This window comes from Apus apus, chromosome 4, assembly GCF_020740795.1.
Source record: "Apus apus isolate bApuApu2 chromosome 4, bApuApu2.pri.cur, whole genome shotgun sequence".
Classification (NCBI taxonomy): domain Eukaryota; kingdom Metazoa; phylum Chordata; class Aves; order Apodiformes; family Apodidae; genus Apus; species Apus apus.
The window spans coordinates 59904031-59919868 of NC_067285.1; the positions used below are offsets into that span (position 1 = coordinate 59904031).

The 15838-nt window shown below is 38.5% G+C and overlaps 1 protein-coding gene across 3 annotated transcripts in view; it reads right to left on the minus strand.

Annotated features, from left to right (window-relative positions):
* The window catches only part of CENPC (centromere protein C), a 29132-nt gene that overhangs the window by 9206 nt on the left and 4088 nt on the right, over positions 1–15838 (minus strand). For 2 of the 3 annotated variants that reach the window (XM_051618478.1, XM_051618477.1), the window contains 13 exons: positions 15572–15788; positions 14465–14668; positions 13473–13849; positions 12063–12921; positions 11420–11458; positions 10163–10236; positions 9201–9269; positions 4889–4993; positions 3982–4080; positions 2218–2313; positions 1754–1908; positions 1169–1259; positions 102–221 (listed from right to left, as the gene is read on the minus strand). In XM_051618478.1, the coding sequence (XP_051474438.1) occupies positions 145–221; positions 1169–1259; positions 1754–1908; positions 2218–2313; positions 3982–4080; positions 4889–4993; positions 9201–9269; positions 10163–10236; positions 11420–11458; positions 12063–12921; positions 13473–13849; positions 14465–14668; positions 15572–15788 (2462 nt within the window). In that variant the 3' untranslated portion in view covers positions 102–144. The remainder of the gene's footprint in view (positions 1–101; positions 222–1168; positions 1260–1753; positions 1909–2217; positions 2314–3981; positions 4081–4888; positions 4994–9200; positions 9270–10162; positions 10237–11419; positions 11459–12062; positions 12922–13472; positions 13850–14464; positions 14669–15571; positions 15789–15838) is intronic. The other variant, XM_051618479.1, reaches the window with a different exon arrangement.

Here is a 15838-nt window from a genome sequence, read left to right on the forward strand (position 1 = left end):
AGCTCTTCTTACGTTGAGTTCAACTGCTCTCTATTAATTTGAATTGTTAAGCTGGGTACATGCAAACACTTTTTGTATGCAAAAAGAATTTGAAAACATACAAAAGCTTGAAGTGTTTCAGCAAACTTTCTTGCAGAAAGTTCTTCAGCTGTCTCTTTTGAGTTGTGTGAAGAGAAGAACACTGTCCTCATTCAGAAGATTATATATGTTATATCCATTTCCTACAAATAAAAACAGAGAAAGTTTTCTTTAGAAGCCACTAAGAATTTTTGAAGTCTTGTCCTGTCTTCAGCCAAGTGTATTTTTATTTTATGTATTTTAACTGAATATTAGCCCCTAACCTGGGATGCCACTCTCACAGGCACATCATTGCGCTTCAAAGAGACAACAAGGAACACAGCTATTTTAATTTATTTTAGCCTGTGGTAACGATAACATGCATCTTTACTAACAAGAATGTAACAAGCTTGTGCTCTCAGCTGTTAAAACCCAGTTTTTAGTCACTTTAGGGTGACTAAAGTTACTCTAATTTATTCCTGTAGAAAGTCTCAATAAAAACTGCACACAGAAACTTATCTGCAGATCTTCACTTGTGGTCATACTAACATGACCACAACATCTAAAAGGTACTGAATGTCAAGAATAAGCAACATCCTAATATTCATATACAGCCACAGTTGATGAATTACAAAGAGATCATAAACCACAACCACTGCACTGCCCATCCAGGGATACTGAGACAGGCCATAAAGAAGCAGGGAAAAATGGAAATGAAGTATACATCCTATGGCCACATGGAACTTTCAACAGTTTATATAATCTGGTTTCCCAAAAGGCAAACACCAGAATTGTCTCTGCAGACCCCTAAACTTTTTAAGATTAAAAAACCCCACAATATTAAGCTATCTGTGAAGTTTACCCAATATTATAACTAGGGACAGAACAAGAATACCAAGAGAAATTCACTCTTAGGACTTGGTAGTGTCATCCAAAATTTTGAGGCCAACTCACATAAAAAGGCAAGTGTTTGTATCAAAAGGTTTGTTTCAAAGGTTAGATCATCAGCTTCTCTCTTCCCATCATGCAGCCTGGGTTTTGCTAAATTAGCTGGCATGCAAATTTAGTCTCATCCTTCTCCAACAAATTGGTTTTAAACACAGGTACTTACCTGCTGGAACATAGAAGAAGTCCCCTGTAGACAGACAGTATGATGTCTTATGTAAGGTAACAATAATTTTTCCGTGGATAACATGGAAAGCCTTAACGAAAGCCAAAGGATTCTAAGATTAGCAATGTTTTCTTTGCAAACATTTAAGAAAGCTATCCAAGAAAATATAGTCTCTGTTTTGCATGCACGCTGTAACAAAGATAAAAAAACCAAATAGTCTAGTAGAGCTGAAGCACCTTATTCCGCACCATGCTGAAAAACAAGATTTACACATAAATGGTGGGTGGGGGCCAATTTTATTTACATCATAATTCTATCTTGCCTGCAAGATCCAGACAGTAAGCGTACGTGGACATACAGATTTAACGTGAAGCAACGCAGGGCAATGTGAATGCATGTGACCCAGCTTCTTTGGTCATAACTGATTACACAACTGGAATGATTCACTAATGTTTCTTGTATTTATTTGCATTACAGGCGAAAAAGCCCTGACAAATCTGTGAACTTGATATGCTATTTCTAACCATTTCAAGATTTTCTGTTTACATTGTACATTTTATGAAAGTAGAAAAAAAGCATACTTACTATTGTATCCAAGTGGACAAACTGGTGTCCCTTTTGTTTAAGTGGTTTCAAAATCAATCTACCAGTGGAAAAATCAGATGTATTCAAATTTTTATATATTTCTATCGATTCATCTCTGAAGAAGCATGAGTGACTGCTTTCAGTGTTAACACATACTGCAAAAAATAGTCCAGGAGATTAATGTTAATGCTAACACATTAATTAGTCTTCCTACTTGCTCAGAAACTACTTAATAAATTGTACACATTACATGGTTTCAGTGCAACACCCCAAGAGCATGACTCAACATTTAGCTCAAAAATCAGGACACTTTTTGTGTCTCTCTCAGAATTTTTTCTGGAAGAGCAATGAATATTTCAACAGCTCACTTTTTTATGCCCAGTGTGGCATGAACAGTTTTTTTATCAGTCTAAACACCTACTACATCGTTCAGAAAGACCCTTGGTCACATTCCCTCAACTCACCTAGAAAGATTTCCTGATTTGTTTCTACATCCACTACAATGGCCGGTTTAGACTTGTCAACTAGGGTGTGACCCAAATTTGCAGGTATCTCATTTCCTGAGGAGGAAAAAAAAAAGGAACAAAATCGAAAAAACAATCACTCTACATTCTAAAAACTGAATTATTTAACCACAACTTTCCACAATTTTAGATTTGACACAGAAGTGTTTCAATTTGTTTTATTAAGTGTCTAAACACTAAATACAGTTTCTTCAAATAAAAGGAAACAACAATTTCTTGAACGTGTAATTTTCATTGGAATTATTTCTGTGTGTAATAGATAAAGGGTCTCTAAATTCTAAACAATTTTCTAGAATGCCAACTATTAATCCTATGCTATTAATGAGAATATTTACTCAAAAGTGTAAGTGCTTATCTAGCAACAGAAAAGGATATCCATACATTCTACCTCTAACATGGACCTGACACACTTCATGAAGAGCTATTAACAGTTACATCTTCTGTGACTTTTATCTAGTTCTCACCCTGAATATATTTATATATATTTTTATAATGTATTTTTTTATACACAGCATTGTGGGGCAGGGAGTACACTGAGAATAGCCACCTCATTTTGAAAAAACGCAGCTCTCACTATCTTCCTTCCACACCTTCCAGTTCTTGTGTTTAAAAAAGAAACAAACAAAAAACATCCAACAAAACAAGCAACTATTTGTTTCTATAGGTCTTTCTCACACCTGCACAGTACTCTCTCAGGGCTGAGGGGCCTTTACCATGTAGCTGCTTCTTGTAAAGAAGTTCTTCCACGTTTTTGACAAGCTTCCTCTGAAGCTTCTCTAGTACTACTACTTTCTTTTTAAGGTAAGGAATAAAATTTACATTCAACACTAGAAAATCAGAAATTTGTGCATTGACTGTTTCCTTCCTTACTTCTCTAATGGTAATTTCAGCCCTGATTTGTTTTAGAACTATGTCAGGACCATATGGCATTTTCCATGTTTTTTAGCATTTAGGTTATTTGTTTTGCAACTATACAGAGAAATCTTTCAGTCTCAAACAAAAGCTCTAGACAGTCCCCGTAAAGAAAGGTTGTTCAGCATAAAAACATCTTCCTCACAGAGCAGAGCAAAAATTATTTGGCTTTTGGATTTCGACTGTTTCCTTTTTTTGCGCGCTACCTACATATTTGTTATCTAAAGGCCATAGAGGCTCTGGCAAAGCTTCCTGCTTCTCTTGGTTTAAACACATATTTATTGCCCACTTTTAATCATTTAATGCACTGCTCTTAAAGCTCTCTACAACAGCTTAAAACTCTACTGACATCATATGCTGTCTTTTCAGATGAGGTAATACAGGCATCAGTAAAATGACCAGAATTTTTTATACCTTGAATATGCACTATAAACTAAACATGTTAGCATCATCAATCAAGCTGAATGAGGACAAAAATATAGCTTATTTTTTTCTTCAACCCCCTGCTGCTTTAAGGCACCACAGCACTTCTGAATATGTCATGTATCTCTTCCATTGTAACTCTGAGAAGTTAAAGTTCCTACTACAAGGTCATACAGCATTGTTATAGATACATTTACGGCAGCTTTTTCCACATTAGATCACATTAACACAATTAATAGAAAAAATATTTTTTACCTAGAGAGAGCATTAAGTTTTTACAGGAGAAAAATCTTATAGCAGTACAGTACTTAATTATAGTGGTTGGGGTTTTTTTGTTAAGTATCAAAAGAAAGAAGTCTGTGTTCATACTTGGTTCATCTCTTTTCTGCTTGTGACCACGCTTCCTCTGTTTAAACTTCCTATAAGGCTCTTTTTCAGGACACACTATTCCACTCACCACAAGCTCTCCTGTAAGAAAAAAGTTAAAGTTCACTAACTCGTAATAATTTTAAAAGAATGCAGACTTGTACAACCAACAAGCATTTCAGCCAAGAATATTATTTCTTTGATGATCAACTTTTCAGATAGCTTTAGAAAGACAGGTCAAACCAAAGCTTAATTTCAACATCAGGTATTTTGAAGTACAATGCAACTTGAGGCTTTATGAAAAAAAATTGATCATGTTGCAGTCACACAACATTTCGGAAAACTGCAAAGTGAGAGTCAGTTTTTAAGACAAAATATCAGTTTTAGGGACACAAAGAAATACTATTTTCAAGCAGAATAATTAATTATGAAAGGACCAAAATAGGCTGCATTGTCAGAAAAAAAAAAACAACTGAGAACAAGATACATTCTATCACTTAGGCAATTTAACACCAAGACTGGATAATAGTCTCTGCTCTGGAGAACAATCCCCACAGTGAGAAATGCTCCGATGAATCATCCAGTAGATTGTTCCTTTTTCCATTATCATAGAGAAACTTTGATGTAATAAACTTACTAGTACAGAGAAACTGTTTTGTTCTTCTCTAAACAGTTAAGGCAAGTGTACCTAACATACTATGCTGATACTATTTCTGGCTGACACAAGGGATTCAGAGACACAGACTACATGGAAAGATGACTAAATAGCTAGACACCACAAATATTCTACTTCTTTAAATTAACGAATAGTAAGCATTTCAAAGTTTTCATGGCACAAAATCAACCCACAGATTTCTCTTTACTGCTTTATCAGGAAAAAGAAAGCAATTAGGTAGTGCAGAACTAATACCTGAAGGCATCATCCTGTAGTTTACACGCTCGCCCCGCCAGTACTCCAGAGGCTTTAGTCGTACCCTTTTTGTCCGACGAACGTTAGGTGTGTTGGAAGGCAGCACTAATTTTAAGGATTAAATAATTCACATTAGGTATGAAAGAAAAAGTCTTAAGTGGAAAACGTTAAATATATCCCTTCCTGTTGTTCCATATCAGGGGGTCAGCACTTCCCAGCTAATATTTATATCACGTTGCTATCCTGACAGGAAAAAGGAATCAAGTATTGCCAAAAGCTTTCTTCTGCATACTGCAGTATTTTAGTCCCCTTTTTCTTAGACAGTCACCATGCTGACTTTACATTAGATTTCTTTCTATATATCTTAATGAATCATTGAGATACAGATTTTAGGGGCTCAAGCACAAGGACCAGCAAATATGCTACAACTGTGAAAAGAAAGCTTTTTATGAAGCCTAAGAACCCTGTCTAGATCTGAGGGATTTGGTCAGCGGCAGCAAAAAGGCGCTGCTTTGGTTATGGAAGAGGAGAATAGAAAAGACTGCATAAGCAGCCCCTTCTCTTCCAGATTCTTAAGACCCATTCTTCAAGGTCCAGAGGAGCAGCACTTTGGCCCACAGAAACCCCATGCATTTCCAAGACTTCTCAGGTATTTATCTTGAGATTTACTTTGTAGTCTCAATTTTCAATTTTTCTAAGCAGCCATATACATGAATACAGTATGATTTGATATTTTAGAATCATAGAATAGAATCCTAGGGGTTGGAAGGGACCTCGAAAGATCATCTAGTCCAACCCCCCTGCCAGAGCAGGGTCACCTAGAGTACATCACACAGGAAGGCATCCAGGCGGGTTTTGAATGTCTCCAGCGAAGGAGACTCCACAACCTCTCTGGGCAGCCTGTTCCAGTGCTCTGTCACTCTTACAGTAAAAAAATTTTTCCTGATATTCCTCTTAAACCTCCTATGCTCCAACTTGTATCCATTACTCCTTGTCCTATCACTGGTCTTCACTGAAAAAAGCTTAACTCCATCGTCTTCACACTCACCCTTTACATATTTGTAAACATTGATGAGGTCCCCCCTCAGTCTCCTTTTCTCCAAACTAAAGAGACCCAGCTCCCTCAGCCTTTCCTCATAAGGGAGATGTTCCACTCCCTTAATCATCCTTGTGGCTCTGCGCTGGACTCTTTCCAGCACTTCCCTGTCCTTCTTGAACTGAGGGGTCCAGAACTGGACACAATATTCCAGATGTGGCCTCACCAATGCAGAATAGAGGGGGAGGAGAACCTCTCTTGACCTACTAACCACACCCTTTCTAATACACCCCAGGATGCCATTGGCCTTCTTAGCCACAAGGGCACACTGCTGACTCATGGTCATCCTCCTGTCTACCATGACCCCCAGGTCCCTTTCACCTACACTGCTCTCCAGCAGGTCAGCCCCCAACCTGTACTGGTGCATGGCGTTTTTCTTCCCCAAATGCAAAACTCTACACTTGCTCTTGTTAAACTTCATCAGGTTTTTCCCCGCCCAAGTCTCCAGCCTGTCTAAGTCTCTCTGAATGGCAGCACAGCCTTCTGGTGTGTCAGCCACTCCTCCCAGCTTGGTGTCATCAGCAAACTTGCTGAGGGTACATTCTGTGCCCTCATCCAGGTCGTTGATGAAGATATTGAACAACACCGGTCCCAGTACCGACCCCTGAGGGACTCCACTAGTCACACACCTCCAACTAGATTCTGCCCCATTGACTACAACTCTCTGACTTCTTCCTTTCAACCAGTTCTTGATCCGCCTCACTGCCTGATCACCAAACCCATACTTGATCAACTTATCTACAAGGATGCTGTGGGAGACGGTGTCAAATGCTTTACTGAAATCAAGATAGACCACATCCACCGCTCTACCATCATCCATCCACCTAGTAATTTCCTCATAGAAGGCTATGAGGTTAGTCAAACATGACTTACCCTTGGTAAAACCATGTTGACTGCTCTTGATGACCCCCATCTCCTTGATATGTCTAGAGATAGTGCCAAGGACAAGTTGTTCCATTACCTTTCCAGGGATGGAGGTGAGGCTGACCGGTCTATAGTTACCCGGGTCCTCCTTCTTGCCCTTCTTGTAGACTGGAGTGACATTTGCTATCCTCCAGTCCTCAGGCACCTCTCCAGTTACCCATGACTTACCGAAGATGATGGAGAGTGGCCTAGCAATGACCTCCGCCAGCTCCCTCAGCACCCTTGGATGCATTTCATCCGGACCCATCGATTTATGGATGTCCAGATTATGCAACTGATCCCTAACCCAATCCTCATCTACTATGTCCTCACCTATCTTGACTACTTCTGGGGTTATATGAATCTGGGGCTCATGGGAAAAGCCTGCAGGAGTAAAGACAGAGGCAAAGAAGGCATTCAGCACCTCTGCCTTCTTCATATCCTCTGTCACCAGGGCACCCACCTCATTCAGCAGTGGGCCTATATTGCCTCTGGTATTAGCTTTGTTGGCTATGTATTTGAAAAAGCCCTTTCTACTGTCCTTAACCCGACTTGCAAGGTTAAGTTCCAAGGAGGCCTTAGCTTTCCTAGTTGCCTCCCTACATTCCCTGACAACATTCCTATATTCCTCCCAAGTGATCAGTCCCTCCTTCCATGATCTATAGATTTTCCTCTTCCACTTGAGTTTCCCCAGCAGTTCCTTTTTTAACCACGCTGGTCTCCTAGCTCCCTTACTAGATTTTCTACCCATTGGGACACACTGATGCTGTGCTTGCAAGAAGTGGTCCTTGAATATTGTCCAGCTATCTTGAGCCCCTTTACCTTCTAGCACTCTGTCCCATGGGACTTCCCTTAACAATTGGTTGAGGAGGCCGAAGTTTGCTCTGCAGAAGTCCAGGGTTCTGGTCCTGCTGGAAATTCTGTTCCTCCCACACAGGATCCTGAACTCCACCATCTCATGGTCACTGCAGCCAAGGTTGCCATTGACCACCACTGCTTCAATAAGGCCCTCCTTGTTGGTGAGCACAAGATCCAGCAGCGCTCCTCTTCTAGTCGGCTCATCCACCATTTGCATTAAGAAGTTGTCATAAATGCATTGGAGGAACCTCCTAGACTGTGAAAGGCTGGCTGTATAAGTCTTCCAGCAGATATCGGGATAGTTAAAATCTCCCATGAGGACCAAGGACTGCAGTTGTGAGGCTGCTTTCAGCTGCCTGTAGAAAGCCTCATCAACTTCCTCATCTTGATCAGGAGGTCTGTAGTAGACCCCCACAACTGTGTCACCCATACTACCCTGTCCTTTAATTCTTACCCACAGAATTTCAACTCGCCCCTCATCAGCCCCTGTACAAAACTCAATACATTCTAGTTGCTCTCTCACATAAAGAGCAACTCCACCACCTCGCTTCCCCACCCTATCTTTCCTAAAAAGCACATAGCCATCCATGGCCACATTCCAGTCGTGTGAGCTGTCCCACCATGTCTCTGTTATTGCTACCAGATCATAACCCTTAGACCGCACACAGACCTCTAACTCTTCCTGTTTATTCCCCATGCTGTGTGCATTGGTGTACAGGCATTTCAGGAAGCAAGTAGAGCACATCGGTGGGACTAAATCCTCCTTAGCCCATCCTCCTACAGGCCCTGGTATGTTCCTCTTGGGCTTGTCCCTAACAGACCCAGTTTTCTCCCCTTCCCCCTTTTAGTGTTTGTAAGAACAACTAAAAGTCCCTTAAGTGCTGAGAGCAAATGAGTCAAGAATATTTAAATGCTAAAAAAAAATTGTAAATTAAAAAATACTTGCTGAAATAGTTTTTGAACGTAGAAAACTATAATGTTGTGCATAAAATAATATCGAAGGAAATAGAAAACAATTAAAACAGAATAGCATAGCACTAAAATCGACTGCGTGCCCATTGTTCCATCCTGTCCAGACTCAGACCACCACAGAAAACAGGTTATTTGCACCCTCAGTTACACTGTGTAGAACTAATTCAAACTTTCCATTCTCACCGAAGTGTAGGAAGTGCCTTGAGTCAATATTAAATGAAAAATGAAAATGTGACAGTTAAAAAGATAATCATTGAATATAGTAATAAAAAAGAAACACTAGAAGTTCTTTTTTAAGTAATTTCAAAATTAGAGTAGTGTTATAGTACTCTGAAGAACTAACAAGCCTTATCTGTAAGTACTTATTAACATAGGAACCCATTCCTAGGTGTTTTCCTGTATCTCTTTCAGCGAAGTTTCAATCAAGATGGAAATGTATTTATATTTATGCACTTACATTAAGATATTTTAAAATAATCTTACCTATTTTATGCCTTGATATGCTGTTTGAGAACATATCTCTCATTTGGTAAGATAAGTCTTCAGAATTACCTAAAATACATTAAAAAAACACTGCTATATGCATTTACTTTTCCTGACTTTTATTCCATCTACCCACTAAATGCAACCAAAGGTAACACAAGCAGAATTCCCAATGTTTGTGTTCCCATTAATATTTTTTTCTTTAAACATACATGAAACCCACTGTAGATATAGTATATGCAATTAGCTTTTAAACAGTGTAAGCTTGAAAATTACATTAAAACTATACATCCAAGTAGACATTCCTCAGACCTATCCCTCTGATAAAACAAACATTGGCAAATTATAACTATGCACACAATTTTACTGATCAAAGCGCAATGTCATTCAGTTTTGTACCAGTCAATCTAACTTTAAAACACACTTACAAGAAGAAACACAAAACTAGGTCTCTGAAGAAAGCACTGCCTGAACCAGTAACATTCACAACTGTCTCTAAAACACTAACAAAAAGACTTTCTAGCCCCAGGGCTCATATTCATTATGACAATATGTGCAATTTCCCCAAGGAAACTTATGAAAAATGTTTGTAGGTGAACAGGCCACAATTTAATAAAGCTGTACAGTTTGGTCCAGAGTGGCCTGAAGTGATCATCTATGGACTATCACATGGAACACTGGTACAAACTGAGTCTGAAAAATTTGTTTTAAGTATTTCGGAAGGATAATTTTACCCTGGTAGGCTTGATGCCAAATCATGAAGTGCTTGTCCTTTGAAAACTAACACAAAATAAAGCTGGCATATTCCATCACATACTTGGGCAGAAATGTGACCCCTGCAAATACAATCTTGCATTTCTTACTCTGTGGACCAGCAGAATACAATAGAAATTGCCATACCATCAGTTACAACTTATAAGATTATACATGAAAGGCAAGAAAATATCAACTTTAAACATTACCTGAAGATGTACTGTCTTGTTCACATGATTTCCTTCTAGAAGCTTGTTTATCACAATGTTCTAGAACAGGCCCACTTCAAAGAAAAAAAACACAACTGCTTGAATATGTCAGGCATCAAAGAACATTAGAACATTACAGAATTACCAAGAATAGCAAATTTTAGTCTTTTTAAGATCATGTGGGGTGGGATATTTTTTTTCCTTTTAAACATCTGTCTGTACCAATTACACACTGAAGAAAATGACTGCTAGTTAGGAATTCATCAACTGCTCCTCTACTCAGTCATAAGGCAGACAACTTAGTATTCACACCTCCTCTCTGAACAGGTTTCCTAAGTATCTTGTAACTTATTTTTCTTTTTTCTCTCTTCCAGAAGTAGACCTGTCCTCTGCATCATTACCTTTAAACCAGTTTTCCATAGACTATGACAAAAGATGTGCTTTAAATAAATTTTTTGCAAACTGTAACACAAGGACAGTAAGTTTGTAATTGTAATCTGTAATATGTGCCCTATTATAAAATGCCCCCCCCAAAAATGACAATAATTAACATGTTTGTAATTCCAAAGATTCTCAAGCAATCAAAGCACTTAGAAATTCTGATACAGCCTTATAGCGTTAGTACCCCTAACTCTCCCTCCTTCCCCTCCTCTGTGGCTGTGCTTCACTTTCTTCACTGTTTTTACCATGTCAATTGAAGTTCAGCTGTGATCCACCTAAACTCCAGAAGATGTGTTTCTATCCTAGATTAGCAAACCTTCACTACAAAATTGTCCAAGTCTGCAGTAGGCTCACTTATAATAATAAAAAAGCAGTAGAATTACAACACAAGAATTCATTAAATTCACTACTGTTTGCTTTGTTACTAAATTCCCATCCCACGAAGAAGGTATGTGCATATTGTAGATACCATTCTATACCCTACTTAACAACTTTATTAGTACAGTTATTAGTTATAGAATCATTGGTACTTCTGTTCAAAAATCAGACACTAACATGGAAGAATCCCCAAAGGCAGCAAACTTATTATGAATCCTTATTCATGACAGGAAGAAGTATTGTTTATTAACTGTATGTTAATGTTTATTAACTGTATTAGCATGGCATTTAAGCACTTCAGGCATGAATTACAATCCCTTTTCTACTAGGTTCTTCACTAAAAGCACACAGAACACAGTAGTAGTACTAAACAGGTATTGTCTCAGTGGCACATAAGTGGGATTCACTGCAAGTTTTACAGACAACTCAGGAAATTACCTTTTGTCACTCTTAGGCTTCTCAGCTGCAAAAGAAAATCTATAAGAGAAAACATTATTATTATTACTTTTACTGTTATGTCAATTTTACTTATTGAAAGGAACCAGTAGGTCTATAATTTCACATACTGAATAGAAACACAAAAGATATTTAAAAAAAAATTAAAAAGCAATGCAAAAAACAGTGATAAAAATTTAGTTACACTGGTTAGAGGAATTTCCTCTTTTGATTGCCAAAATACATTAGTGATGTTATTTCGACAAAAAGAAATACTGCTAAAGAATTAAACACTATTTTCTCAATTGGTAAGCGAAGTAACAAACCTGACAGTGAAGATATTTCTGCAGTTGGTGGGGCTGTGTGTGCAAACACGTGGGTTTTTTGTTTTTCACACTGGATCTGCTACTCAAGTCTCAAAAGAAGACTAAAAATTTCAGCGTAAGTTTCCTTATGTAGAAGCAGACTAGGTCTGGCACCCAACTTTCAGAATAGGATGTTATTTACACCACTTGGTTTCTCTACTAGCTACTCAATCAGTCTGAAACTGTCACATAGTTCAATTGGGCCATTACTACTTAGAAGTTAGTGAAATGTGTTATCTACCAAGTTATACCACAGTTGTAAGGAATTAACAAAAACTTACTGTAGTTTATGTTGTGTGTTACGTTTTCTTTTGTTACTTCTCATTTCCACATCTGGTAACTTCTGTTTTTTTCTTGCTACATCCTGTACAGAAGAGCTGTCAGAATCCACTTGAGACTCTGTGTCCTCAGGTTTTGAGGAAACACCTTTACTGGTTTGGCAATTAATCTTTTTGGGTATCTTCTCTGAAGACTCAGCTGACAATTGTTTCCTTTCAGAATTCTTCACACAGTCTATGAGATGCTGTAGTGCTTTTTCAGGAGTTTTGTAATTTGCACCACCGAGTGACTCCAGTGGGCGCAATAAATTCTTAGGCTTTAGACAGCTTCTTCTTTTAGACTTAGGCAACTTCTGAATCACAGAACTCTCCAGTTTCTGATGCAGGGGTGAGGTAAACACTTCATTCAATTTTACAGGCTCCCTTTCAAACTCTTCTTCACCAGGGTCACTGTCAGAACTCTCTTCTCTTTTTAAGTGAGGCTTTTTATTACTATGTTTCTTGACAGATTTTTTAAGATTCTTCCTTGGACTTTCTACCAGTGTCTTAGCTACTGTATCTTTTCGAAGTTTCTGCTTAGCAGTTTGTTTCTTGTGAACTAAATGCTGAGGAGCTTTTGAAGCCACCTGCTTGGAAGACTGCAGATTCTTTTTTTGAGACACAGTCTCCTCTTGCTGATGGCCATCTGAGGGCATAGGCAAATCCTCACTTGGCTTCACCCTTGTTTTATGTTGTTCTGTATCAGATGCTTGTGTTTCCAATCCAGACCATGACAACAGCAGTTCTTCATCTTCTGGTTCGTGGGACATGTCCTTTTTCTGGTTTGCAGAGCCATGCCTAACAGTATCCTTTTTAGTCTTTCCTGTCAATACACAAAACACTTGGACATTAGTATCTTTTCCCACTGAACCTGAAGATATATGTTGACATCTGAATGCATAAAAATGAAAATAATTATAAAAAAGGGTAGAAATGTTACATTCGATCTGCTTTCCAGTTTTTGGTGCTTTCTGATACAAAACCCTTCTCAAATAGTTCCTAAAAACTGATCCTTTCTAGTTCAAAGCCTGTATCTTAACCTCCCTTCCACGGAGAGGAGCAAAGCTTGTGAGCACCTACCTTCTTTGTCTGCTAATAGGAAAAGGCAACACTACTAACTTCATTTCCTATGTTCTAACAGGAAGGGTTAGAGGAAAAAAAAACAAACAACAATAAAACAGAAAAAAAAAAATAATTAGGACCTGTCTTCACCACCTTATTTATACCCAAATCTAACCGTGCAACTAAAACATCGATTAGGAATCCATTATATCTCACATCACTTTATCCTTATTTCCCAAAATAAACAACCAACCACAAAAATATCCAGTAATATGACTTGGAAGAAGTTCAAAGACCTCTCAAATGACTTACCCATAGGAGTACTGTTTTGCCTTTGAAACTTAGGGACATTTCCTTTACTGTTGGAGACTAGATCTGATTCAGATGTTCCTCTGAAGTCATATGCTGTGACATCCAAATCATCCGTTTTCCGTTTAGTAAGTGCTTCAACCTGTACTTTTCTGTTCTTGCCTTTCTTACTCTCTGTCTTCTCATTTTCAGAGGGCTGAGCTTGAGAAACAAGAGTTGCAGAGCCATCTTTTCTCGACTTTTTGTTCTTTTGGGGTATTGAAAACCAATTAGAAGATTCACTATCTGATTCATCAATTAAAAATTCACATTCATTTTCTATTTCTGTATCTTGATCTTTCACAGGAGGAGGTGATGACGGTGATGTTGTGGCTGAATACCTGAAGAAGGAAGGAACAAAGTATTCACATCATTTTTTGGGGAAAAAAAATTACTTTCCATCTTGCAAATCTAGTGATGACTCCTTAAGACGTAAACACACTACAGGACACTCCACAGAAGCATTATTATAAAGTTCATTATTCTTCGCCTTTAGCTTCCAAGAAGAGCATAAGGCCTGCTTCTCCTTGCTTTGGCCTTGTATTTGCACCTCATTATTTCTCAGATGCTGGAAAGTCAGCTTCCTAACTAACCAGTCAGATCTGTATTAGCTCTAAAAAAGACTGCTTGATCATTGCTAACTTCAGAATCACATGAGGTTTTCCTGAATCCCCCAACCTACTTATCAAAACATCTCAGGCTCAATCTGAAACATTCTTTATCAGTTACATACTATTCTACTGCCAGACAGAAGCAACAGCACCATTAAATCCTAACAGCACAAAACTCAAAAACAACTACTCGTGCCCTTTCTCAAGTGGCATTTTTCAGTAATATTGGACTACCCCGAAACATTCTTCCAGCCCATGGTTACAGATAAAATTATGTTGCTCCAGTACTCAGGACTGGTTATTTTACTAGCAAATTAAGTTCCGTATTAAAGCCTCAAAACAAACCTTTTTCCAAGCGCTCCCGTTGCTACAGCTTCCAAGACAACCGCAGAGAAAGATTTCTCTTTCTGTACAGAAGACGTAGCAATATGTTCCGTTCCCTGCACAAGAGTAACCTGCTTCTCTCTCCCAGTCTGAGGTGCTTCCACATTTTCAACTTCCACATGTCTCTTAACTGCAGCAGGGGAATTTTGGTCATCCAAAAGTAATCTATGTGGGAGAAACAGCATTCAAATATGATTATATTAATACTGAGTGTACATTAAAGTATAGTGTGGATGGACTGATGCTCTCATTTTGTCCTGCTGGCAGTGCCTCCATTCTTATGAATGAACTTACATTTGGTAATTTGCTGGAACACAGGGTAGCAGTACTACTTTCCAGCATAGCAACAAGTGTCTTAATCAATGAGGCAACATGGGGTCAGCATGTGACTGACTCTTCATCAAAATGAGGGCTGCTCAGCAAGACAAATTCCTAATTTTAGAAGAATGTGCTTCAGAAATTGTTAGGTTTCCTAGGCCCAAGGTGCACTCTCTTCCCAATCTCACTCCATCAATGGAGTCAATGGGATCAGTGTTAGTCCCTGTCTACAGTCTACTCTGGAGATTCACTCCTTCAGGAAAGCAGAACTGTGGCTGGGCTTCAAATTTTCCAAAGAGGAGGTAATGACCACAACTGAAGCCGTTCTACATTTTATAAAATATTGTACATTCAGAGTGAAAGGAACAATTACTGCTGTTCTCTGCTTTAACAATTTTTTTTGTTAATTTTTAAGGTCAACACTGTCAATAGGATTCACTGGAAAAGTCTAGATTATCTGAGAAGCTGGTAATTCATGGCACTTTCCTGAGAAAAAGGAGTTAAAATCTATTCTGACAGGCATCCTGTGCTTGAGTACTGTACTTCTGGTCATTAAACCTTACTACCAGAATATTTTATAAAAAACAATTCAGCCTTTTCTAAACCCAAATACAGAAATTTTCTAAAAGTCTTAAAATTATTTCTTATGAGTTCACAATCCAAAGTCATGAATGACTGGGACTACCATGAGAAATTTATCCTAAGGGGTGGGGAGGACATGACAGCACCACCATGTTCAGTGCTACTTACAAAAGTGCAGGAGAACTTTTCAGTTCCTCCACAGGAGGAGATCCAACAGACCCATGATCGTCCTCAGGGTCTGAAAACATGAGAGGAATTTTGCATGGCGCTTCAGCATCTTTTAATATATTATTTGTTTTTCCTTTAGGCACAGGAGACTCTCCTTTTTTAGAATCAGCTATGCAATCATTTATTGCAGGCTTCAGGGATGATTCATGTGACCATCCTGCCATATATATAGAGAGAGAATAAGTTTAGTTCTTCTGGTCAAAACCT